General features: G+C 38.3%; 1 protein-coding gene across 2 annotated transcripts in view; it reads right to left on the reverse strand.

Moving 5' to 3' along the window:
• The window catches only part of ZFAND3 (zinc finger AN1-type containing 3), a 337,273-nt gene that overhangs the window by 203,229 nt on the left and 106,061 nt on the right, over positions 1–27,983 (reverse strand). For both annotated transcript variants that reach the window (XM_070418650.1, XM_070418649.1), the window contains exon 2: positions 25,206–25,246. In XM_070418650.1, the coding sequence (XP_070274751.1) occupies positions 25,206–25,246 (41 nt within the window). The remainder of the gene's footprint in view (positions 1–25,205; positions 25,247–27,983) is intronic.

Genomic DNA, 27,983 nt, shown 5'->3' on the forward strand with positions numbered 1-27,983 from the left:
TTAACAATATTAATTCTTCCAATCAATGAAAACAGGGTATCTTTCCATTTATTTGTGCCTTGAATTTCTTTCATGAATGTCCTATAGTTTCACTTATTCACATATTTTAAACTATTTAACAATACTTCCCCACCAGCTTCTAGTTTCAAAATAGTAGAGCCAAATTTTCTATTGAAAAAAAAAAAATCTAGACCACTTTAGCACTGCTTATCAATATTTTACTAACCTGTATCTAATAAGAAAAAACTTACATGCATATAGGCTTATAGTTTACTAAGTGCCTTAAAATTTTATTTGATCCTTTAAGACCTGTGTAAGATAGGTTATCACCAGCCTCACCAAGCAAAAGAGCAAAATGAAATGAAGAGAAATTTAAGTCATTTGTTCAAGGTCACACAAGAAACAAAAGGAGAGCTGGAACTCAATGAAAAAAATTGTGATGCCGAGTCCAGTGCATCAAACCAAGAATACAAGACGTAGTTAAATATTCCTACTAGAATTGGCAAGTGATATAAAAATAATTTATGTTGTTCTAGAAAAAATGTAATTTGTGTTTTTCCTGAAAAGGGGAAAACTTGCTTAATACATGACAGAAATACTATTAGACTGAACCACCCCAAACACAGTCAACAGTCTGACCCCTCCAGAACTGAAAGGTAGCAAAGAAAAACTGGCCAGAAAAGGAAGTCAGGAAAGCTACAGGGTGTTTCAGTTTTCTGAAATGAGTACTTTTTTTCATAATATCCCCAAAAACTCAGAGAGTTGTGCCGAATGCCACAGGCTTATTTAAGGTCTTCCAGGAAGGGAAATTCCACAACCATTAGTCCACTACCAACAATATTCATAATCAGCAAGGCCTGTCCATATCCATGATTACTTCCTCCCCACTCTTTCCTTCTTATAATCTGGCTTCTACATCTATCACTCTTAATGAGACTCCCTAAAACAAAATTCCTAACTTGGATACAGGTATCTCAATTAAATTTATGAACTCACAAAAAAAAGTATGAAAAACTATGAGCACACATTCCTTTGTTTGAGAGAAGAATCCAGTTTTCATCAAATTTTCAAGGTTGGTGACCCCAAAAGGATAAGCACTGTTCTCTAAGGCTACTAATTACAATATTATTCATTAAATCTGATATTCATTGCTCAGTTATTCATTTTCTTCTCTCGACCTCACTTGATACCAATTATTACCCAAATCTGAAATCCTAAAATACCTCCTTTCTAGAACTGATATCACCTAGTAACTGGTGATCACTACCTCTGTGACCTCTATCATTTCTTCTTCCCTGCAAAACATGAGTTAGATTCTATACTCACTTCCCTAAGTCGGTGGTTCTCAAAATGTGGTCCAGAGAAGCAGCAGCAACAGCACCACCTAGGAATTTGTAAGAGATGCAAACCACTCCAGCCTCACCCCACATGCCCACAAAGTAACGCTGGGGGATGGGTCTCTGCAATGTGTCTTAAAGGCCCTCCAGACGCATGATCAAGTTTGAGAACTATAGCCCTGTACATAATAAGCTTCAACTCTATTATTTATTTTGTCTTTCAACACTATCTTTGTGCAAGGAACCCATCTTAATATGGCAACTTTTTGAAATTGATTTTAGACCTTACACACATTCCCAAATTCTGAGTTGCCTGTGGTACACATGTAGTTCCTATATTACCTAAAATTGAATCCAAAACTAAATTCACATACACACACACACAGAGGGAACACAAAATTTTCTTATTCTACTCACTGGCTGAAAACCTTACAGTCACACTGCTTCTTCTTTTTTTTCCACATATGAATCTGAACAAGTACTCTTGGATCATTTTATCCCAATGTAATTTAGACTTACCCTTTGCTCTCTATTCTCATAACACCACCCTGTTGCAAATGTCTAACTGGTAACTTCCCCAGAGCTAAGTGGCAGAGACAGGAAATGAACCCACTGGCTATTTGACCCTGTAGTTCAAGCTCTCATTCATTAACTATACTGTTTCCAAGAAGCACAAAGAACTGGTACCATTCAACTTCCTACTGAAGATCCCAAGTGTCTTATAATAATTACTAGATCACAGCTGAACTTACTACTTTGGTACACAGAGCCAAAAACACTTATTTCCTGATATACCCACCAGTCTCTTCCTATGATCCAACACTGAGCCTTTCTACTCTGGGGATCTCCATTCTCCTGAAAAGCCCCAAAACAACGCATTTCTGCTTAGTACAGTAGGAATGAATGGCACACATATCAATAAAGCAAAGGCCAATGTAAATTCACAGGACAGCAGAAAATCCCCCAAAACAACCAATCAATTCATTTGAGATGAGCTCAGAGATCTAAGCAATAAATCCTTTAGACTTTCCTACTAATTTTATAAAGATTATCTAGATAACTTACACTTCTAGCTAAGATGAAGACAGACAGATTGAATTTACCAGCTCACCTGAAACAACCAAAAAAAAAAAACCCAAAAAACAGGCAAAATATATGAAATATTTTTCAAGACATCAGATATCAGACACAAAAGACAGTGATCTTCTTAGAGAAAGGAAACTAATATGGTGGACAAATCCAGGCTAAGCCAGCAAACTCCCAGAACTGAAGCTTCAGAGCTGAGAGTCTATAGAGGCCAAGGCAGCTAAAGTTTACAACACAGAATTCTGGATGAGAGAACACAGGAGACTGTAGAGGGTCCCTTTTGAGTATTTAGCTCGGTACTGACCAAGAGTATTGTGTGAGAAAAGAATGCTAGGCTAAGAACCACCCTAAGTGGTTAGAGGGAATCATGCCTGGTACTCACAGACCAGAAAACTCTTGTTCCCACCAGAATTGAAAACCTCTTAATTCACAAAACACAGAATTGAGTAAACAAAAGAGCCTTGCCTCAATTGTGTGGAATAATTAGTACTAGATGAAAAACTGCTCCTGGGCTCCTTAACAAATTTTAAAATCAAGACCACAAAAGAACTAACTGTTTCCAAGTAAGTAATGGCATCCAAGAATAAAGCATAGGAAGGTTTATCTCTTATATAAAAGGCCCGTGGCCATCACGACCAAACGAGCAGCAGTTCTCGCGGCCAGCGGGGCACGAGCTACTAGCGGCAGAGAGCTACAAGCAGCAGAGAGCTATGAGCGGCAGAGGGCGGGGTAGCAAGCTACGAGCAGCAATGGGCTGGGCAGCCAGCTGAGGCAAGCAGAAGTGAGCTACTCGTGCACTCTGGGCCTCTAGTATTAACATAAAAATATCCAACACCCAACAAGGATAAAATACTTATAGTCATTAGTTCCTGACATAAAGTCATGAACTAATGGAACAAGTAAAGAAGCAGGAAAAAAATATGACTCAAAGTGAGGAGAAAGTCAATAAAAACAGAATAAAGAACTGACAGATACTAGAATGGGTAGATAAGGACTTGAAAACATAGATAACTATATTTTCAATGTTCAAAAAGTTAAGACAGGAGACATGGAAGATATAAAAGACCCAAATTGAACTTCTACAGATGAAAACTGTAATGTCAGAGGTGAAAACTACACTGGATGAGATTAGCAGGATACAAGAAATTACAAAAAAAACTAGAGGCCTGGTGCATGAAATTCGTGCATGGGTAGGGTCCCTAGGCCTGGCCGGCAATCAGGGCCGATCAGGGCCTTCTGGCTGATGGCTGGGGCCTTCCTTCCGGCTGCCAGCCAGGGCCTTCCTTCCCCGGCTGCTGGCTGGGGCCTTCCTTCCTTCCGTGCCACCCCTGGTGGTCAGCACACGGCATAGCAAGCGATCAAACTGTCGGTCTTCTGGTCGAACTCCTGAGGGGACACTTTGCATATTAGCTTTTTATGTATACAGAAGATTGGTGAACCTGAAAAATGTAACAATAGAAACCATCCCAAATAAAACAGAAACAAGAGAGAGAAAAAGTATCATTTAGCTGTGGGATAACTTCAAGTGACTTACAATATATATAACTGTTATTCCCAAAAGGGTGAATGGTGTGAAAAAAGACTTGAAAAAATAATGGCCAAAAGGTTTACCTACTTAATGAAACAGGTCCAAGAATGTCAATGAACCCCAAAAGCCTAACAAATGTACAAAATCATACCAAGACATATCATAATCAAATTACTCAGAACCAGCTATAAAGAGAAATATCCTAAAAACAACCAGAGAGAAAAACGTGTGATATATGGAGGAACTAAAATAAGGACAATAGATTCCTCATCACAAACAATGCAAAAAAGAAGACATTGGAGTAACATCTTTGAGAGAGGGAGAAAGACAGAGAGAGAGCACGCGCAACCTAAAATTCTACACTCAGTGAAAGTATCTTCAAAACAAAGGCTAAATGAAGACTTTTCAAAGTTACTAAAATAAAAAGAATTAGTCACCAGTAGCCTCTCACCATAAAAAATGTTAAAGGACACCCTTCAGACAGAATGAAAATAATACCAATTAAAATTATGGACCTATATAAAGGAAATGTCAAAAGCATTAAAACAGTTATTATACGGTAAATATATGAGATTTTTTAGAAAACTGACTACTGGCACAAAAATAAGTAACAAAGTAGTAAATGTTTAATAAAATGTGCAAAAGTAAGATGTCCGACAACAGCACAAAGGTGGAAAGAAATGAAAGCATGCTATTATAAGGCTTTTATACTACATATGAAGCAACGTAATGTCACTTGAGCCGACTGTGAGAAGTTAAAAATGTATGACACACACTAAAATAAGCACTAATATAACAAAAATAAGTCAACAAAGGAGATATAATGGAATCATAAAAAATGTTAAATCAATACAAAAGAAAGCAGGAAAAGAGAATAACAGAATAAGTATGAAACAAATGTCAAAATGTTATTTGATAGATTAAATGTAAGATTTAAACCTAATCATAACAATAATCACACTAAATATAAATGATATAAATACCCCAATTAAAAGGTAAAACTGTTGGAGTTGATTAAAAAAAGACCTAACTATATGATCCCTATAAGAAATGCAATTTAAATATAAAGACAAAGGAGGAAAAAAAGGGAGACATTTGTAATACTCTTTGTAATATTTTAAGCCAGCAGTTCTCAACCTGTGGGTCACGAACAATGAAAATACATCCTGCATATCAGATATTTACATTACGATTCATAACAGTAGCAAAATTGCAGTTATGAAGTAGCAACGAAAATAATTTTATGGTTGGGGGTCACCACAACATGATGAACTGTATTAAAGGGTCGCAGCATTAGGAAGGTTAAGAACCACTGCTTTAAGCAATAAAACAAAATTAAATATATATATATATATATATATATATATATATATATACACACACACACACACACACACACACACACAAATAGGTTGAAAAAAAATAAGTAAGAAAACATACCATGCAAACACTAACCTAATAAAAGCTGGAGTGGATAAATTTGTAACAAAGTAGATGTCAGAACAAATACTACTACCTAGGATAGAAACAGTAATTTCATAATAATAAAAAAATCAACTCACATAGAACACATAAAAATCCTAAAAATTTATGCACTTAGTAACCGAGCTTCAAAACACATGAAGCAAAATATGATGGAACTGTAAGGAACAAGTAGAAAAATCCACCTTGATAGTCAGATATTTCAATATCCCTCTCAACAGAACAAGTATGCAAAATCAGCAAAGACACTAAATAGAACAATATTCTCAACCAACTTGACCTACATGACATTCATAGCACACACTATCCCACACCAGCAGAAAGCACAGTCTTTTCAAAATGCACACTAAATATTTACCAAGATAGATAGTATTTCAGGATATAAAAATAAGTCTCAATAAGTATAAAGGGACTAAAATCATAAAACATATTTCTGAATACAATATAATTAAGATAGAAATAACAAATATCTCTGAAAAATACTTGGTGGAAAGAAAAAGAAAATAAAAGGAAATACCATAGTATACTAAAATGTCCTGTAGGTCATAATAATTATATACCCATAAAAATGTAAGCAATGCCCTAACCGGTTTGGCTCAGTGGATAGAGCGTCGGCCTGCGGACTGAAAGGTCCCAGGTTCGATTCCGGTCAAGGGCATTTACCTTGGTTGCGGGCACATCCCCAGTAGGAGGTGTGCAGGAGGCACCTGATCGATGTTTCTCTCTCATCAATGTTTCTAATTCTCTATCCCTATCCCTTCCTCTCAGTAAAAAAATCAATAAAATATTTTTTAAAAAGAATGTAAGTAATGAATTATTTAACCAAAAATTGCACTATGAATATATCTTGGAGGAGAAGATAAAACAGGGTGGTATAAGAAGGCAAACATTTTATATAATAAAAAGTAAAAAATGACTAATAGTGATAAATCAAAGCATAGCAATGTATGTACATTAATGGTAAATATGGAGAGTATAAATTTAGAATAAACAGCAGAAAGAATTGAAAATGGCTGCTTCTGGGGGAAAATGGAAGGAATAGGGAGGCGTGGGTCATTTTATTACATACTAGAGGCCTGGGGCATGAAATTCAAGCACTCGGGGCAAGGGAGGGGAGTCCCCTCAGGCCGGCCTGTGCCCTCTCGCAGTCTGGGAGCCCTTGGGGGATGTCCAACTGCCAGCTTAGGTCCACAGGGAGCCATCCTTAGCACTGCCGTGGAGGCAGGAGAGGCTCCCACCACCACAACTGCGCTCACCAGCCATGAGCTCAGCTTGTGGCTGAGTAGCACTCCCCCCGTGGGAGTGCAGTGACCACCAGGGGGCAGCTCCTGTGTTGAGCATCTTCCCTCTGGTGGTCAGTGCACGTCATAGCAACCAGTCGTTCTGTTGTTTAGTCAATTTGCATATTATCCTTTTATTATATAGGATTATTTTGACTGTGCTTGCAGTACTTTGACAAAATAAATACTTTTAAAAGAGACTTTTATCTACATCATTTTGATTCATAGAGAGAAAAGTATAATGACCTCCATTTGACAAATTAACTGATATTCCAGATTGCATAGCTTGCCCAAAGTCAGAGCCACTACACTGTCTTTGATAATTATATATACAACACTTACCATGGCATTATTTACATAGATAATTAAAAGAGGAAAAACTATTTTCAGTTCTAATTTTTATTTGTTTCTGTAAATATTTTGTTTTTTTGTCTCTACTGAAAATAGATTGGTTGCACAGAAAGAATATTCACACTTAACCTCCTGTTTTAGTATATGTGCTACTGAAACAAACACTTAACCTCCTGTTAATAAAAGAAATCTAAATCTACATTCTTGGCAAATGCAGAGAACAAAATTGTACTCAAAATCCAAGATTAAACATTTATTTTAATCATTATTTTAATTGTGACAGAATACATATAACATCAAATTTACCATCTCAACCATTTTTAAGTGAGTTAAGTGGCATTATGTACATTCACACCATTGTGCAACAATCACCACCTTCCATCTCCACAACTTCCCATATCCCCCTCCCCCCAACCCCTGGCAATGACCATTCCACTTTCTGTCTCTCTGAATTTGATCTCTTAGGTACCCCATATAAGTGGAAAGATAGTTAATTGTCCTTTTGTGACTAGTTTATTTCACTTAGCATAATATCTTCAAGATTCATTCATGTTATCGCAAAACTTATTAAAACTAGTTTCCAAACCAGTAAAAAACGATTCCTTGAAAATACTGTGAGAAATGAAAGCACAGTGAACTTAAGAGATAATTTATTTGAACTCAGTTAACTTCCATTCAGAAAAAATGTTTCCCTCTCCCTTAACCAAGATCAGGGCCCGACAGAATAAAGGGAATAAGCCCCAACTGTGAACTATTAAGACAAGGTATCTTGGTACTTTATAATATACTAGTACACAAAGGAAGGGAAAAAACCCTAATTTGTTTTTAAAAAATTTAAACAATTACTTTTACTCTAAGGCCAATGCTCTTTTGTGTTGTGCAACAAAAGTGTATAAGGAAGAGCTTCTGTCAGTGCAGACTTTGTCTTTGTTTTCTATTACAAGGGTGGGGCCACAGTAAAGACAATGTGAGGTGTTCACAAAATACTGAATCATAGGTAAATATCTTATAAATCAAGAAGCCAAATAGCCTCTATTCAGTCACACAAAGCTGAGATATGAAATACATGAAATCTGACCTTTACAATATACTTTGAAAAGGTTCCCTTGGTTGCAGTTAAAAAAAAAAAAAAAAAAAAAAAAAGACAAGCTTGTTGTGTGCCATTACATTCCCCTCCGTTCTCTTACTCTGAATTTGTGCATTTACTCTAAATACTGTGCATTTATTTCCATCTAAAACTCACAAAGAGGTTCCACAGACAAACTTTCAATGAAGCCACTAAACACAAAACACACCAGCCCTCTGGGATATCAAAAACATCATTCTGATATTAGGGTGTCACTGGTTCTCTGAATTTTGATTTATGGTACAACTAGAAGCACCCACAGAATTTTAACAAGGACTGATAACCAGTAGTGCCACAAGTGCCCAGGTGTCCGACAAGTACTTAAGCAATAGCTGTGTTTTTCATACTCAGAATATTAACACCAAAAAAAAAAAGAAAAAGTATGCTTAAAACAAAATCAAATATTTTATGTGACAACTCTATAAAAAAGTATTTTAGGCAAGACATTCATTTTTGTTTCATAAAGATTAAGCCATTTAGCATGTACACAACTAAGTGACTACCCCTAAAATAATACTGCCGATAATGTTCCAATGCATCTGCTTCACTTGCTATTTTTCTAGATAATATGCAGTTTCCCCTAACCCCTCAAAGACAAAATATTAATATCCAGCACTGCCATTACCCATGTTTTTAAATTGCTACACAAGGTGTTGGTGACACCATTTCTATGTGACACCCATTATAGGCCAAATCACAAGACATCAATCATCTTAGAAGAAAAGGAATTTACTGCTTTTGACTTTCTTTTCAATAAAGACAAATTCTGGTCGAGGGAAGCATAAAAAAAGTATTTTCTTGCCCAGCTGGTGTGATTCAGCAGTTGAGCGTTGACACAGGAACCAAGAGATCGCAGGTTCGATTCTCAGTCAAGGCACATGCCCAGGTTTGCAGGCATGATCCCCAGTAGAGGGTGAGCAGGCGGTGGTGATCAATGATACTATGTCACTGATGTTTCTATCTCTCTATCCCTCTCCCTTTCTCTCTCTCTCTTTAAAAGTAAACAAAAACATATTTTTTTAAAAGTACTTTATTTTTTTTTAGGCTCCTCCTGCAGAGTCATTTAAAAACTTTGAAGACAAGAGCATACAATGGAGTAAAGTCTATTCAATAAATGGTGCTGGAAAAACTGGACAGGTACATGCAAAAAAAATGCAACCAGACTACCAACTTACACCATACACAAGAATAAACTCAAAATGGATAAAAGACTTAAATGTAAGTATGAGACCATAGAAATCCTAGAAGAAGACATAGACAGTAAAATCTCAGACATCTCTTGCAAAAATATATTTGCCGATATATCTTCTAGGGCCGTGGTTGGCAAACTGCGGCTCGTGAGCCACATGTGGCTCTTTGGCCCCTTGAGTGTGGCTCTTCCACAAAATACCACGTGCGGGAGCACACGTACAGTGCGATTGAAACTTCGTGGCCCATGCGCAGATGTCGGTATTTTGTGGAAGAGCCACACTCAAGGGGCCAAAGAGCCGCATGTGGCTCGCGAGCCGCAGTTTGCCGACCACGGTTCTAGGGCAATGGAAACAAAGGAAAAAATAAACAAATCAAACTATATCAAACTAAAAAGCTTCTGCACAGCAAAAGAAAACCATCAACAAAATGAAAAGAGAACCCATTGTATCGGAAAACATATTTGCCAATGATACATTTGATGAGGGGTTAATTTCCTAGGACCTGAATAGACACTTCTCCAAAGAGGACATACAAAATGGCTAAGAGACATATAAAAAAAAAAAGCTCAGCATCACTAATTATCAGAGATGCAAATTAAAACCACAATGACGTACCAGCTCACACCTGCCAGAGTGGCTATCATCTATAAATCAACAAACAACTGCTGGCAAGGATGTGGAGAAAAGGAGACCCTGTGCACTGTTGGCGGAAATGCAGACCAGTACAGCTACTATGGAAAATAGTATGGAGTTTTCTCAAAAAGTTAAAAATGAAACTGCCTTTTGACCCAGCAATCACATTTTTGGGAATATATTCTAAGAATTTTGAAACACCAACCAGAAAGAATATATGCAGACCTAAGTTCATAGCAGCATTGTTCACAATAGCCAAGATCTGGAAACATCCCAAATGCCCATCAATAAATGAGTGGATAAGAAAGCTGTGTTAGCCAGCCAGTGTGGCTCAGTGGTTCAGTGTCAACCCATACACCAAGAAGTCACCAGTTTGATTCCTGGTCAGGACGCTCGCCCGTGTTGTAGGAGGTGTGCAGGAGGCAGCCAATTGATGTTGATGCTTCTCTCTCCCTTCTTCTCCAAAATCAATAAAAATATACTGAAGAAAAAATAAAGCTGCGATACATTTACAAAACAAAATACTATGCATCTATAAAAAAGAAGGATCTCTTACCTACTGAGGTAGCATGGAGAAACCTGGAGAGTATTATGCTAAGCTAAATAAGCCAGTCAGAGAAAGACAAATATCACATGACCTCATATTCATATATGCATAACCCATAGACAATAGTGTAGTGAGGGCCAGGGGCAGGGGAAGTGAGTTATAGACAAGGGTTAGGGGGGAGGCGGGGGCAACTGGGTGGCGAAAGGGATATATATAACTAGAGGCCCGGTGCACACATTCGTGCACAAGTGGGGTCCGGCCGGCCTGTCCCGATCAGGGGGGAGGGGTGGTTGGGGGTGGGGCCAGCTGGGGGGAGGGGGAACTTGAGGGAGGGGCTGGGGTGGTTGGCTGGATGGCCCCGCCCCCTGGTCAAACTCCCGGTTGAGGGAACAATTTGCATATTAGCCTTTTGTTATATAGAATACTTTCAACAATAAAGATAAAATTTTAAAAAAGGAAAACTAATACAATAAATAATAATCCTATATAATACAGGGGGCAGTGAGGAATGAAGAAAGGACCCGGCCAGCAGCCAGCAGCCAGGGGAAGGAAGGTCCCAATTGGCCCTGATCACCGGCCAGGCCTAGGGACCCACCTGTGCACAAATTTCATGAACTGGGCCTCTAGTAATACAATAAAAAAAAAAAGCTGTGTACATTTACACAATGGAATAACATGTGGCTGTAAAAACAAAGAAAATCTTATCTTTTGCAACAGTATGAATGGACCTGGAGATTATAATTCTGAGCAAAATGAGCCAGGCAGAGAAAGTCAAATATATGATCTCACTAATATGTGTAATCTAATGAACAAAATGAACTGTCAAACAAAATATAACCACAGGCATGGAAGCATGGAACAGACAGAGGTCAGAGGGGAGGTGGGTGGGATGAATAGAAGTTGAAGAGAATAGTCAAAAAACATACATACATAGCCTATACACACAGACAACACTGTGGTATGGGGCAGGGAAGGGGAGGGTCTGGGTGGATGGGACAAAGGGAGGGGGGAGGGGGGACATCTGTAAAAATGTTAACAATTGCCCTAACTGGTTTGGCTCAGTGGATAGAGCCTCGGCCTTCGGACTGAAGGGTCCCAGGTTCGATTCTGGTCAAGGGCATGTAACCTCGGTTGCGGGCACATCCCCAGTAGGGGGTGTGCAGGAGGCAGCTGATCGATGTTTCTAACTCTCTCTCTCCCTTCCTCTCTGTAAAAATAAAATTTTTTTTAAAAAGTCAACAATAAAAACAAAACAATTTTAAAAATAAATTTAAAAATAAAACAATAAAAATTTAAAATAGAATTTTGAGAGGAGAATTTTGTTTGGTTTGTGATAGGTTATAAAGGACACCATAAAAAAAGGTCCATTCACAGAGAGACATGAAACTCATATTGGCTTGGAAACAAAAAGGCTTAAACAAAGATTTGTCAAGTTCAGGAGGATTTCTTTTAAGGCACTAATGATGTAGAAAACATTTTTAGGACATTTCAGTGATTCTTTAATTGGGATAAAATCTTGTATATAATGCAAGCCTCATTATTTTAAAAAAATTTTAAGGTAAAAAATTGTAATCAGTTATTTTAAATTGTCACTGTACCAACTTTACTGAATAATGAATAAACTTAATTTTGCAAAATGGTCAGCAAATGAATAGTGAACAGAAACATGCATAAAATGCCTTAGAAATACCCACAAATAAGTGTTTTTGCCACTTTGTTACAGATTTCTTTTTAGTTCCATCTTCAAGATTACTAACATAACATAGAAGGAAATTGAGATTGAAAGATATACATAAAAGATGAAAAAAACAAAAACAAGCCACTTTACCCCCATCACCTATTTACTTTAAAACTCATTAATTCAGTAGGCATTTGGATAGGAAATGTGTTTTGGACAGGAAAGACTTTAGTATTCCTTCCAATCAAACATTCTAAGATCACCATTTCCTAATATTACATGATTAATGTGATTCAATACTTCTAGACTTCCTAAAAACATGTTACAAAACATGGCATAGAAGAAATGAACAATCTAGCTTTCAATTGCCATTACAAGTCTAGGACCTGTGTTAAAAGACTTTTTGAAAGAGACTCTTTCTGACATTACTTTGTGCTTCAAGCATAGAGATTAACAGCTACACAATCTTACACCATATGAATTAAAGAAAACATCATTATCACTTTATGCAAAGCTAGTTAATTCAGTGATTTCTGAAGATGTTTAATATTTTAAAGTGATCTGCCCTGGTCGGTTAGTTCAGCTACAGGTCAGACCAGCCGTGGGCAAACTACAGCCCGCGGGCCAGATCCGGCCCGTTTGAAATGAATAAAACTAAAAAAAAAAAAAAAAAGACCGTACCCTTTTATGTAATGATGTTTACTTTGAATTTATATTAGTTCACACAAACACTCCATCCATGCTTTTGTTCCGGCCCTCCGGTCCAGTTTAAGAACCCATTGTGGCCCTCGAGTCAAAAAGTTTGCCCACCCCTGGGTTAGAACCATGTAGCAGCAGATATAAGTCTTAGTTATTTTTACTCAGAAATTTGTTCAAACTTAAAATACTATCAATATGAGTATTAATCTTCAAAAATGGATTATGGGCCCTAGCTGGTTTTGCTCAGTGGCTAGAGAGTCAGCCTGTGCACTGAAGGGTCCCAGATTTGATTCTGGTCAAGGGCACATGTCTGGGTTGCGGGCTTGATCCAGTAGGGGACGTGCTGGAGGCAGCCGATCAATGATTCTCTCTCATCATTGTTTCTATCTCTCTTTCCTTCTCCCTTCCTCTCTGAAATCAATGAAGATACATTTTAGGGGGAAAAATGGATTATGGGGCATTTTATTAATGTTGTCATAATGACTATCTCTTCAAAGCATCAGTAGGGCTTATAAGCCTTTCATAGGACAGTGTTAGAAAAGTATAGGTTTAGTTTAAGTTTCTCCAATTAAACTAGCTTCCTCTAGTACAGAGCTCATTTTTCCAGAAACAATTTTTTTCAACAAAGTATACGTACATACTTTTTAATTAAAGTGTTCCATAGGAATGTATTCCTTTTGTTCTCTCTTACTTGTATAGGTTAGTAAATATTAAAACGTTGTCTAACTTTAAGTCCAATGGAAAAGAGAAAAAACACAAGCAACTTCATGTTTTCCTTGCGCCAATGTTGAACTTCGTAAGTTTATTTGGTATATAAGCTAAAAACAGAATGTTGTTATTTTTAGTGCAGATACAAATACAATACCAGAGCCAACTTAGGAGGGAGCCTCCGGTGAAGAAGAGCAGTAAACTTTCAGCCCATAAATATCTGCTTAAAGACATCTGTCCTTCAAATGTTTAATGAAAGTGCTGCTAAAAATTAGAGTCTTAAGTCATTGATGACTCAAAATTCTATTATCATCTGAAAATAACAGCCAGGCGCTATAAATCTTATATTTTTCCTCATAATTTCATGTATCTTTTGGGGGTTCTCTATTAATTTGAAAACTTGACTTGATTAGAAAATAAAGAGGCTACCAGCCATACCCTCACTTTTCTATGCATGAATAGTTCAAAATTCAGAAACTGCCAGCAGCCATTGGTTAAATATTCAGGAAGTTAGAGCATTTTGCTAACACATCTTAATTGTAAAAGAAAAAAAAAAGTAGGCTTGAAAGGACAAATTTTTAATTTAGTCCATGAGGAAATTTACAAACCGTATTTTATGGAGGTAAATCTTTACCCTTATTTCCCCAAAAATACTACTGATCTTTAGTAATGGCTCTTCTTTGTGAGTCAAAGAGTTAAAACCATCTCTTTTACTCCCAAATGAGTGTCAGTCCCACTCAGAGGTGCCATGTTTTATTTAAAACATACTCTTTCTCAGTAACCGCTTTGTTCTAATTGGCAAGGCAAAGCCGGGTCCCTAAAGCACATAGCTCATTACATTCCGTTTGGATTACAAAAACACAGGATGAAACAAACTGCATCTTAACAGCACAGGAGTATGGGAGTAGGAGGTGGAATTGGATTGTAATATGGAATAAAACCCACAGGGAGACGGGGGAACAAATCACTAGTGTCTCTATAAACTATACAAGGTTTCCAAATGAGCAAATACACAAGGCAGAGGACAGGCTTTTCCATAACTCAACCAGAGGCTCCCTGGTGGTCTAGCAGTTAGGATTCGGTGCTCTCCCATAACTCAACCAAATTGCTAAGTATGGATACAACAAAACGAGAATTTTTTTCAACACCATTATGCACTCATGTATGAGAGAATGGGAATACCAACAACCAGGTTTAACAAATGAAACCTGCAGGTTGCATTATCTAAATATGAACCTCATCTTTGCCTTCATACCGACAATGTGCAAACAGCCCAACAATTAAATCACACCTCCAATTTTTTTTTTAAATATTCTGCGAAGCTAAGCACTGGAGACTAAATTAGAAATGGTGCTTCACTCTGCAGTGCAGAGAGCAAGGTTAATGAGCTAAAAGTTATACGAACATGAACAAGAAAGATGTTAAGAAATGAATAGCGCACCACCAAAATAGAAAACGCATTAGACAAAAAAACTCCCCCGCAACACACATGCAAACCTTTCCCAAATTAGCTATGCTGTGAAGCTTCCAGCACTATTTCTCTGATTTTCCCTGGAGACCTAAAGACAAACTGAAACTGAATTAAAGAGAACATAGAAGGAAAATGTATAGCCCTAACCTACGCACAAATGTAAAACAATGCTACTGTGACATCCTCACAGGGTTTTTACAGTACATTTCCATCTAAACCTACTATCTTCACTTTTAACAATATCGAATAGTGGGAGATTTGTAGTCTAAACCATGGGTCGCCAACCGGTGGTCCGTGGACCACTGGTGTCCGTGAGGTCCAAAAGGTTGGCGACTGCTAGTCTAAACACCTATTATCAAATCTCAGTTTTTTTGCTTTAAATTTTATTTAATCTTTGGAATATTATTTAATAAATCCGAGCCACAGTTTCTTCATCTGGAATACAGAGATACAAAATCACCAAAGTTGTGGGGATCAAATGAGATAAATATTATGCAAAATGGATTTCAATTATAAAAGGGCTATCCCAGCTGGTCTGGGTTAGTGGATAGAGCATCAGCCTGCAGACTGAAGGGTCCTGGGTTCGATTCCATTCAAGGGCACATGCCCAGGTTGCAGGCTTGATCCCCAGTAGGGGCATGCAGGAAACAGACCATCAATGGTTCTCTCTCATCATCAATATTTCTATTTCTCTCTCCCTCTCCCTACCTCTCTGAAATCAATAAAAATATATTTTAAAACTATTATAAAAGGACTGCAGAAATCTTAATTATTATTGCAATTATTTCATCTCAGAATTTTATCGTCTTTTTAAAGGCATGGATATTTGTCCTTGCCCTTCTTCCATCTTATTTCACAAACATTAATTCTTGTTCCACTTCTTTTTTAAGTATCCTTTTTATGGAATTCTTCTTTTAAGATTATACCCTTATTATTTTCCTCCCAACCAGAAGTGTTAGATTAAGGTATTTTTTTCTTCTCTATATGCAATATTTACTCTAAAAGTAAATTAAGAAATTAAAAAAAAAACTTTGGTAATAGGATTGTTAACATACAGCTAGCTCTAGTTTACACACTAAGAACCAGCTGAGCAGTGAGACATTTTTAATTGACAGAAAATTTTGTATATTAAAAATCACATTTTAGTTATACATTAATGGTCTGAAAATAAAGCCCTATCATTTTACCAACCATTTCTACTATGGACAAGTAATTAAGTGCAAGGGTTGTTATAAACAGGAAAAGTGTCAAAAAGCAACCTCACTGTAACCCTCTAATTCAAGCACAAAGGAAATAGCCAGATCAAGGATCTGTAGCATGGTGGAGTCAAGAGAGTATCTTATACATGAAAAAGGGCCAACCACATCTAACCCAAGCAGGTCTCAGAACTAGGGGTCTCCAAACTTCTTCGGTAGAGGTACAACATTACTATAAAATTTGAGCACATACCTCTTACATGTCTGTGGGTTTTTTTTAATAATTAAATACTCCTGCAGTGTATTGAATGGTGTGACCCATCCTCAAACCTCCCCCCCTCACCCCCCAATCTCCCCAAAAAGTCCACCCGGAACCTATAGATGTAATCTTATTTGGAAAAAGCACCTTTGCAAATGTAACTAAGGATTTCAGATAAGATCATCCTACATAAGGGTGGGCCCTAAATCCAATGACACTTGTCCTTAGAAAAGACAGAGTAAAAAGAGAAACACAAGTGAGAAGGGCATGTGAAGATAAAGCAGAGACCTGGGTAATGTCCAGAAGCCAAGGAATGCCAAGGAAAGGAATGGAATAGATTCTCTCTCAGAATCTATAAGAAACCAACCCTGCTTGCTGACCTCTTGATTTCAAACTTCTGGCCTCCAGAACTGTGAGAGAATAAATTTCTGTTGTTTAAGTCACCAAATTTGTGGTAATTTGTTATAGCAACTCTAGGAAACCAATAGCAATTAGATTATGTACATTATAAACATTAATATGTAAAGGATAATAAAAATAGATGTAAGTGGAAATTCTACAATTTTCTCTTAGTGCCTCAATGGACAATCCCATGCACCGTTATAGAGACCACAACTTTAGACAAACATGTGAACAGAAATAAAGCCAAAGGACAAAGTATCTTAAAAGACCCAGTGACAATTAAATTTCTTCCTTTTTGCCTAAAGTATTGACATATGATCACATTTTTTCTACTTAAAGCCTAAAAGGCGTTGTCTTTCTGTTACTTACAAAACTGAGCATTTTGTTTCCCATTAGAAGTGTAACAATTGTTTTTGACGTAATTTCCATAAAGCTTCACACTGCTTCATTTACCTTGACTAGCATAACAATTAGCTACACAATTTATGAACGCTTATTAGTAAGACAGCAAACTGCTATAGACTAAGAAGTCCAAAAGGGCTGCCAGAGTTCAACTTTGCTAATCAATTAAGGAACTACTGCCCTTGTCTTGCTTTCATTTGAAAACAACGAAGCTACCCCACAAAGAATAGGGTTTCCAATATAGAAACAGTCTTAATATAATCAAATGTGTTAATTTTTAAAAAATAGAGCAAACATGAGGTTGCAATTGTGATATAAAAACAGTAATTGAAAAGAACTTACATGTCCATTAACAGGGGAATAGATAAATTGGGACATAGTCTAATGAGGGTGGCTAATAATTCATCAACTACACTGAGGAATACCAAAGGGATGTTGTTATATATATTCACTGGTACAAAAAGCCATAAACGGAGAATGCTCTAGGACATTAATGATAATAGAATTATTTTAATAGTTAAAATGAACTAAAGCAACATGTGTCATCATGATTGGTTTCTAAAAGCATTATTAAAAAAGAATGCAAGTTGTAGAATAACTAGTATAACATATTACTTATACATTTTTAAAACAGAATCATATATTACTTACATAAATACCTATTCATAATAAAAGTATAAATACAAGGATAAGAATGGAGGTTGTCGGTCACAGTTCGATTCCCGGTCAGGCCATATGCCAGTGTGATGTGTGCAGGAAGCAGCCGATCAATGATTCTCTCTCATCATTGATGTTTCTATCTCTCTCTCCCTCTCCCTTCCTCTCTGAAATCAATTAAAAAAAAATAGTGGTTGTCTCTGAAGTGGAAAAAGGATAACTGAGATAAAAGAAAACTATGAAGTTTTAGTTTCCTTTTAAAATGTTACAAAGGGGGAGAAGACCAAAATATTAGTATTTGTTAATTCCGAATTGGTTTGGGGATGTTTTCTACATTACTTTCTATAATATTCTGGTTTTTCATACACCCACAGCAAACAGATACCCTCCAATAGACAACACAATGATTGAGAGAATTTGATGAGCTGAACTCTTTTCAACAAATATATAACCAATATGTGTTATACATATGAAATCTTTCTTAGACTTTCAGCTTTAAAAAAAATCAAAGTCAACAGAATTACAAAGACAGATATAACCTATTTCATCCCCATCCGAGGGTATTTTTCCAAGAGAGAGGGACAGACAGAGAGAAATATCGATGTGAGAGAAATACATTGATTGGTTACTTCCTGCACACGTCATGACCAGGGCCCAAACTGGGGAGGAGCCTGCAACCAAGGGACATGCCTCTGACCAGAATCGAACCCGGGACCCTTTCGTCCGCAGCTGATGTTTCCATCCACTGAGGCAAACCGGCTAGGACAGACAGATATGCCGTATTTCAATTGCTTCATTTTAGAAAAATGAGGGCAGGGTAGCTGGATGCTGCACAGACATGCTCCCAGGAACAAGCTGGAATTACAACTGAAATATGGAAAAGCTTCCTGAATAATCAATGGAAAACTCACAGGAAAGAACCCTGATACCCAAGGACCGAAAGTGTAGACTGCATAGAGACTGGTAGGAGGGGTGGAGGCCCGAAAGGGCTAGCCGGGCACCCACAGATGGCAACTGAAGTCCCGGAGAGATATCTCAGCTGTGAGGGGGTGCCACTGAGAACTCTGGGATCTAATCCCGAAGCTGGGCTCCTCAGCAGAGAGCACCAAATCTGAGGAGGGTACCCATATAACATCCAACTGTGAAAAGCAGGGGGGGGGGCTGTCTGCCAGGGAGTGGCAGCTGAAAGTTCAGGCACCCTCTTGAAGGGCCAACGCACAAAAATTCCCTGTGGAGCCACACACCTTGTGCTCTGGCAAAGAGAGAGTGAAGTGGACTGGAGCTGTGAGAGCAGAACCCAGGAGTGGGGACTCGGGGGGTAGAGCTCAGAAGGCAGACACCCCACGTTTCCTGGGCTGAGCCATTCCCTCACACAGCGGAGGACATCTTTCCCACATAGACATCTGTCTTGCCTGGGGGGAAGACAATCCACACATCCTACTGCAGTGGTTCTCAACCTTCTGGCCCTTTAAATACTGTTCCTCATGTTGTGACCCAAACATAAAATTATTTTCGTTGCTACTTCATAACTGTAATGTTGCTACTGTTATGAATCATAATGTAAATATCTGATATGCAGGATGGTCTTAGGCGACCCCTGTGAAAGGGTCATTCGACCGCCAAAGGGGTCTCGACCCACAGGTTGAGAACAGCTGCCCTTTTGGAAAACACCTTGCCCTGAGGCCACTTAAGAGATTAAAAGTAACAGCCTCTAGGCAGAAGCAACTGCCCCACCCTGTAGAAAAAACTCTCACCACAACTTAGGATGATTGCCTGGGGGCAATTCAAGTCAGAATCCTATTAGTCTGTAGACAGAAGTGGTCTCTGCAGGCTTTGAATCTTTGCCTGATCCAATGAGTCAGAAACAGCCTTTAACACTGTCCTGCACTAGAGATTGAGAGGTGTAGGAGGACCTATCCAATACATAGTCACAAACCCAGAAAGACAACCAAAATAAGGAAACAAAGAAATAACCCCCAAATGAAAGAACTAGAGAATTCTCCAGAAGAGATAAATGAAGCAGAGATAAGAAATTTATCTGAAACAGAGTTCAGAGTAATGATTTTTAAAATGCTCAACAGTATGAAAAAAGATATAGTAACTATGAAAAAAGAACAGTCTGAGATAAAGAAAGACATAACATAAATAAAGAACACTTTGGAAGGAATACACAGCAGATTAGGGGAAGGTGAGGATCAAATCAGTGAATTAGAAGACAGAGTTGAAAATATCACTCAATTAGAGAACCAAAAAAAAAAAAAAAAAAAACAATTAAAAAACATGAGGACAGCTTAAGGGAGCTGCAGGACAAAGTGACACGTAACAATGTTAGAATAATAGGTGTACCAAAAGAGGCAGAAAGGGAGAAAGGAATAGAAAAGGTGTTTGAAGAAATAACTGTAGAAAACTTCCCTAACCTGGTAAAAGAAAAAGTCACACAAGTTCAGGAGGCACAGAGAAACCCAAACAAGAAGAACCCAAACAGACCCACACCCAGACACATCATAATAAAAATGCCAAAAATTAAAGACAAAGAGAGAATCTTAAAGGAAGCAAGGGAAAAAGAAAAAAAGTGTTACCTAAAAAGGAGTTCCCATAAGGCTGACACCTGACTTCTCATCAGAAACTCTACAGGCCAAAAGGGAATGGCATGAAGTACTTAAGGTAATGGAAAGCAAGGATCTTCTGAGACCAAGATTACTATATCCAGCAAAGCTATCATTCAAGATAGACGGTCAAATAAAGAGTTTCCCAGATTAAAAAAAAAAAAAAAAAAAGCCTAAAGGAGTTCATCACCACCAAGCCAGCATTACAAGAAATGCTAAAGGGATTGCTATAAGGGACTGCTGAGAAGAAAGAGAGAGAGAAAGCTAGCCATACAGAATTAAAATGGCTATAAATAAGTACCTCTCAATAATAACCCTAAATGTAAATGGATTAAATGCTCCAATCAAAAGGTGTAGGGTAGCTGAATGGATACAAAAACATGACCCAACTATAAGCTGTCTACAAGAGACCCATCTCAAAACAAAAGACACACACAGGATGAAAGTGAAGGGATGGGAAAAAAATTTCCATGCAAATGGAAAAGAAAAAAATAAAAGCTGGAGTAACAATATTCATATCCACAAAATAGACTTTAAAATAAAGGCCATCACAAGAGACAACAAAGGTCACTAGATACTACTAAAGGGATCAATTCAATAAGAGGATATAACCCTGGTAAACATTTATGCATCTAATATAGGTGCAGCTAAACATATAAAAAAAACTTCTAGAGGACTTTAACGGAGAGATTGACAACAATACAGTCATAGTAGGGGACTTTAACACCCCTCTGACTTCCCTGGACAAATCTTCCAGACAAAAACTTAACAAGGAAACGGAGACTCTAAAGGAAACACTAGATCAGATGGATTTAATAGACATTCATAGAACATTTCTCCCCAACGCAACAGAATATACATTCTTCTCAAGTGCACATGGATCATTCACAAAAGTATGGAGTTTCCTCAAAAAATTAAAAATGGAACTCCCATTTGACCCAGTCATCCCACTTCTAGGACTATATCCCAAGAAATCAGAAAGGATATATGCACCCCTATGTTCATAGCAGCACAATTTACAAAAGCTAAGATTTGGAAACAGCCTAAGTACCCATCAGCAGATGAGTGGATTGGAAAACTGTGATACATCTACACGATGAAATACTATGCTGCTGTAAAAAAGAAGGAACTCTTACCATTTGCAACAGCATGGATGGACCTGGAGAGCATCATGCTAAGCGAAATAAGCCAGTCAGAGAAAGATAAATATAATGAACAACATAAACTGATAAACAAATATAGAGCCAGAGGGAAAAAATATATAATGGAATATAATAGAAGTAATCCTGTTATTTGCAGATTTTTAGTATTTCCTACAACTTCTGAGATATCATACTATGTAGTACAGTTTTGGTAATATTATTATACTTGAAATCCTTTCATTCTTGAAATATTAGTGTTTATTGCATGTAATATTATTATATGTAAGATCATTTTTCTTGAATAATTGGTATTTACTGCATATAACATTATCATATTTAAAATCATTTTTCTTGAGATAAAAAAAAATGCTTCATCTTAAAAACAGAAGTTGCCTTTCTTCTGGGAAAAGATGATTTTAAAAATCAAGGTATGAGAAGCATACTGATTTCACTATCTTGCCCAAACTTCACCATGCCATAAAATAACTAACTGGAATGAGTATTTTAATACTATTTCCCTGATGGGTACACCACAATGTCTAAAAGGAAACCAACTTAAAAATTTCAAGATTCACTCTGTTCCTCTTACTGCAGATCCTCAAAATTTAGCTGTAACTTACAATGTTTCCCTTTCAAGGGTTACTAGAATTAAGCCACTTCTATTCTTAATTTCTAACAGGGAACAAAAGCAGAAAAGAGATTAGAGTATAACTCCAAGCAGTAAGAGCTGCAGGTTAATGCAAAAATGTTTTAATTTACCTGCTATGATACAAGAATTTGCAACCCTGTTATGGAAATAACCACAAAACATTTTGTCTTATTGCTACTTTCATTTTTACTATAAAGTTAAACTCAGATCAGTGAGGAAGCATCTCTTCATACCTGTAATTGTAGATATGAAGAGTAAGAAGAGCAGAATACATTTGTTTAACATGGCAGAGATACTCCTAGAAGTTAGATAAAAACCAAACTTACCTTTTAAAGACCTAAAGTATGTGACAAATTCTAAACGTTTAACAGATACAAACTGTCACAGCTTTCCCAGCCCTCTCAACTTCTTCCCACTTACCCCCTAGTTTAGACATAAATACAAAAGTCTAAAACAGGGGTGGGCAAACTTTTTGACTGGAGGGCCACAATGGGTTCTTAAACTGGACCGGAGGGCCGGAACAAAAGCATGGATGGAGTGTTTGTGTGAACTAATATAAATTCAAAGTAAACATCATTACATAAAAGGGTACGGTCTTTTTTTTTTTTAGTTTTATTCATTTCAAATGGGCCGGATCTGGCCCGAGGGCCGTAGTTTGCCCACGGCTAGTCTAAAGCTTATACTATGATTATTTTGGCGCTCAAATGGCATAATGAACAGAAGATAAAAATTGACAAAGATTCTCCCCTTTACCAAACTCTAGCTAGGATCCTCTTGAGCCCTTTTCTCAACTAGGTCTCAACCTCGGCCTATAAAAACTACAGACTCTTAATACAAATGATTTCATCTACTCCTCTCCCCCCACAGTAAAAGATTTAAACAAACACTAACAGTTTCTAACAGCTCAAGGCCCCATCCCTAGGTTGACAATAGCCCCGCATTAAGCGGATGCCTGGGAAAGCTCTGGGTTGCCAAAAGAATTTAAGGTTTGTTATAACCAACATCTGACTACAGGCCCCAGAGCACCCTATCTTAGAGCACTTACTAAAAAGAGTTTACAACTATGAATTATCCTTGACCCTTTGAGATGTACATGTATCTCCTACAATTCCGGAGTTTTTGCTCAAGGACATGAAAGCCATTCCTTTAAAACAGTGGTTCTCAACCTTCCTAATGCCGCGACCCTTTAATACAGTTCCTCACGTTGTGGTGACCCCCAACCATAAAATTATTTCGTTGCTACTTCCTAACTGTAATGTTGCTACTGTTATGAATCATAATGTAAATATCTGATATGCAGGATGTATTTTCATTGTTACAAATTGAACATAATTAAAGCATAGTAATTAATCACAAAAACAATATGTAATTATATATGTGTTTTCTGATGGTCTTAGGCGACCCCTGTGAAAGAGTCGTTTGACCCCCAAAGGGGTCTCGACCCACAGGTTGAGAACTGCTGCTTTAAAAGATGATCATCAAGAAGGAGAGGGTCTCAGTCCCTGTCTCTGTAGGATAGAATCTTAACTTCCATGGTTGTCAGCTAAGAGGCACCGCCCCACCTTATCATTTACACTGACCAACCCTTTGTAATTTGTCACTTCCCTGACTCTATTGAGCCAAGATAGCAAACCCTGTCTAGTCCCTCACCTTTTAAAATAACCAGTCCCACTGCACAAATCCGAGTTCAGTTCACACAGAACTTTGTATTGTAGCAGTAAATTACTCATTAAGAGCTGTCCTTACCACTTTAACTATTGTCCAACTTTGTTTATCTTTGACAAAAATAAAGTAATAAAGAAGGAACGTTACGTTAAGTTAAACATATCTCAATTAAAAGATTAAAAGGAAAAACATATCTCAAGTAGTAAAGACTTAGTTACTTTATGTAAGATCATTTAGATATAAAGTTCTTTTTTTTTTTTTTTTTTTTTTTTTTTTTTTTTTTTTTAAATATATTTTATTGATTTTTTACAGAGAGGAAGGGAGAGAGATAGTTAGTTAGAAACATCGATGGGAGAGAAACATCGACCAGCTGCCTCCTGCACATCTCCCATGGGGGATGTGCCCGCAACCCAGGTACATGCCCTTGACCGGAATCGAACCCGGGACCTTTCAGTCCGCAGGCCGACGCTCTATCCACTGAGCCAAACCGGTCTTGGCTAAAGTTCTTTTTTTAAAAAAAAGCATGAAGGCTGCAACTTCATGAAGGAATCATAAATTCAGGGAGTCAACCAATCAACATTTGGGGCTGGAAAGAACACCTGGTAAACATCAAACCCCAACCCTTCATGTTACAAATGATGAATCTACTGCCCAAAGAGGTTAAGTGACTTACCCAAGGTGATTTAAATGAGGGACTGGATTAGAAAAGGCTAATTCAGCATGACTGTCTTCCTGACTCCAATATAAAATATTCTTTCTCTTGCACTCATTGGTAAAGGCAACATTCACCATTAATCATTCAAGGTCAAACATGAACATATATTACCCTAGTACAATGTGAGTTTTTACAATTCCACTATACACCACAACTGTACATCGACGACAGTTTGTTTGATGCAAGTACACATAAGATTTCATTTCATTCGGGGAGGCTATTTCAATAGTCCTAGGAAAATATATGAAGCACCTTGGTGAAGAGAAATTGCTTTCACACACAAACAAAGAAACAAATCCCCATGCATAAACCCAAAGGAGGGCCAAATGATGTAGTCTTAGGAACAACCAAAAGAAGAAAAATAAAAGTAAATAAAAAATCCTTTTCTGCACTTACCAGCAAAGCATTTGGAACAGAGGTTCATAGTCTTGCTGGACCTGGGGCAAAAAAGAAAAAGGAAAAAAAAGAAAGAGCTAAAAATTCAGTATCATTGGCCAGGCAACTACACTAATAAACTAATAATAAGTCCCCAACCAGCCACACCACCCCCACAACAAAACACAATACTTTTTATTTGTGAGTTATCCAATGCATTATTTTTTGTGATTAGCAGCTTAAGATGATGACACAAGAGTCAATTTCTCCCAATAATTACCACATTCCTGCTGTTCACACTGGAACATGTATCACAAAGTTATCACTACAATGAAAACTTTGTCTGTAAAGGGGTAAAACTTCCTCATTGTATACACATTCATTTATCTCTACAGCATTACTTGAACTTTTGTCTTCTTTCCCTTCATTCCACTCCTATTTCAAGATCCTGGTCACATTATGACCTTGCTGTTTAAAATTCATTCTTCAGATGTTCCCAATAAAATTATTTTTCATGTCCTTTCCTCGTTAATAATAGCTACTAGTCTCGGAAAAATAACTTGGGTGGGCACTTGACATGCATTATCTTAATCTTCCTAACATCCCTGAGATGGGTATTATCATATTGCTTTGCTTCTAAATGCATTTTTTAAAAATCACATTAACATTTGTACAACCATGAAACATCATACAATTGGCTACAAGGAATGACTAATTTAATGAGAAAATGTTCCCACCACCTCCTACAAGGGGTCTTAAATTCAGAGGTCTTAGGAGATCAAGGCCATACAGTCGCTTGCCCACGTGAAAGATGAGCAGCTTGCCCAAGGTCACACAGTTGGAGAAGTACAGAGGAAGTATGTGACCTCGGTACTGAGCCAACTCCAAAGGCCATCCTGTGATCCTCTGTTCACAACACAGCACAGTATGTGGCATCACACAGCAGCCCAGGCACAACACGGTGGGCAATCTGATCTAATAACAGAGGAATATGTAAATTTGTCCATTACAGCGTCACCTCACGACCACATCAGCAGGTTGCGTCCCCGCCCTCTGCTCAGGCAGCTGCAAGGGCCAGGGTAGGATAGGATATGACAGGAGAGGATAAGAAAGGAGAGGGAGAGGAAGGCAGGCCTACATGCAGACAGGCTGAGAGGAGAAACAGAAATACAGAAAAGGAACAAGAAAATGATGCAGGAATGGAAAAGGGAAGGAAACGCGGGTGGAGCAGGTGCGCCCAGCAAGGAGCGGGGTGCAGGCAGCACGGAGCGGGGAGCCCCATCCAGAAGCGGGAGGAGGGTGGAGGACAGCCGAGGCCTTCTGGGCAGAGGCGCTCCTGCTTCGTGGCAGCAGCGCCCAGGGCCGCGCGGGCCTCAGCCACCCTCACTGGGCCAGGTGTCCTAGGCAGGGAATAGGAGCAGGACAGCAGCAGGGAAGCCGGGGAAGGGGGGGCAGCGAACACCCGGCCGGGGCTGAGCTCTGGGCTGGGGGTTAACGGCTTCCCCCAGCAGAAGCTTTAAGAAGGGAAGGCGGGAGGGAAGAACTTTATAAAGGAGTCAGTAGAGAGCAGAGTTAAAGAAGGAAAGAGGATGTGTGAGTGAACTGCAGGAGCTATAATGAAAATCAAGTATAGTTGTGTACTGGGGACAGATTTTAAAAGTAGGAGTCAGAAAAGAAAAAACATAAATGATAGTGAATAATTAGGCAGGTAGATAGATATTAAAACAGTGGAAGTAAGTAGAGAAGAATGTATGGGAAAGGTCGGATGAGAGAGAAAGAGGGAGGGAAGAAAAGTTTTAAAGGGGAGCCGGTACTACTTAAAAGGAGAATGGGAAGAAGGAAGAAACGGGGGAGGAAGCAAAGCAGGTCCAAGGAAGGAAGTAAAGAAAAAAATTAAGGTGGGAAGGAAGGGAAAGGGGAGGGAGGGCAGGGGTAAAGATAAAGGAAAGAAGGAATGTGGGGGGGGGGGGGAGGGAGGGTAGGAGAAAGATGGGAAGAAGAATGATGGAACAGAAGTAGGAAATAACGAGGAAAGAAAAGTTTATAAATGATGAATCAGTAGGAAAAAGTGTTACATAAAGGAGAGAGATAAATTGTGTGAGAAGGAGAAGCCAATAAGAAAGTCAAATACAATTGTGTGTGAAGGGGATAAGATGAAAAAAAAGGTTAATAGGGGCGACCAGGCCAGCAAGTGAGGGCAGTTAGGGGGATCAGGCAGCAGGGCAGTTAGGGGATCAGGCCAGCAGGGGAGGGCAGTAGGGGGGATCAGGCAGGCAGGTGAGTGGTTAGGAGCCTGAGGTCCTGGATTGCAAGAGGGATGTCCAACTGCCAGTTTAAGTCTAATCCCTGGGCTCCCAGATTGGAGAGGGTGCAAATGGGGCTGAGGGCACCCCCCCTCCTTGCACGAATTTCATGAACCGGGCCTCTAGTCAATAATAAGTTGTCTGTTAAGTTATTCTCATTGCTATTTCCCTTCCTGATTCTTTCTCAAGTACTAGATTCATTCCGACAGCTTTCTTCCAAAAGACTCCTGGAATACTCTGTTGAATAATCTGACCCATTTACACCCTCATTCCTCAGCAACTCCCTTCCCCATATTTTAGTCTTTGCCCAGAGCCGATCCTCCACATGGATTAAACCAACTTTCTTCTGCCTCCTTAGTAAATTTTATAATTAATGAAAGCCGTCCTCAGGAAGTATTCCCTGATGACTATGATTGTATGCCAATGTAATGGAACCAAAGACCTAATGGTTAGTAACTGTCATAAGGTGACAAAATTGGGGGGGGGGGGGGGGGGG

This window comes from Myotis yumanensis, unplaced genomic scaffold, assembly GCF_028538775.1.
Source record: "Myotis yumanensis isolate MYYU_CA2020_CCGP unplaced genomic scaffold, mMyoYum1.0.hap1 SCAF_6, whole genome shotgun sequence".
Classification (NCBI taxonomy): domain Eukaryota; kingdom Metazoa; phylum Chordata; class Mammalia; order Chiroptera; family Vespertilionidae; genus Myotis; species Myotis yumanensis.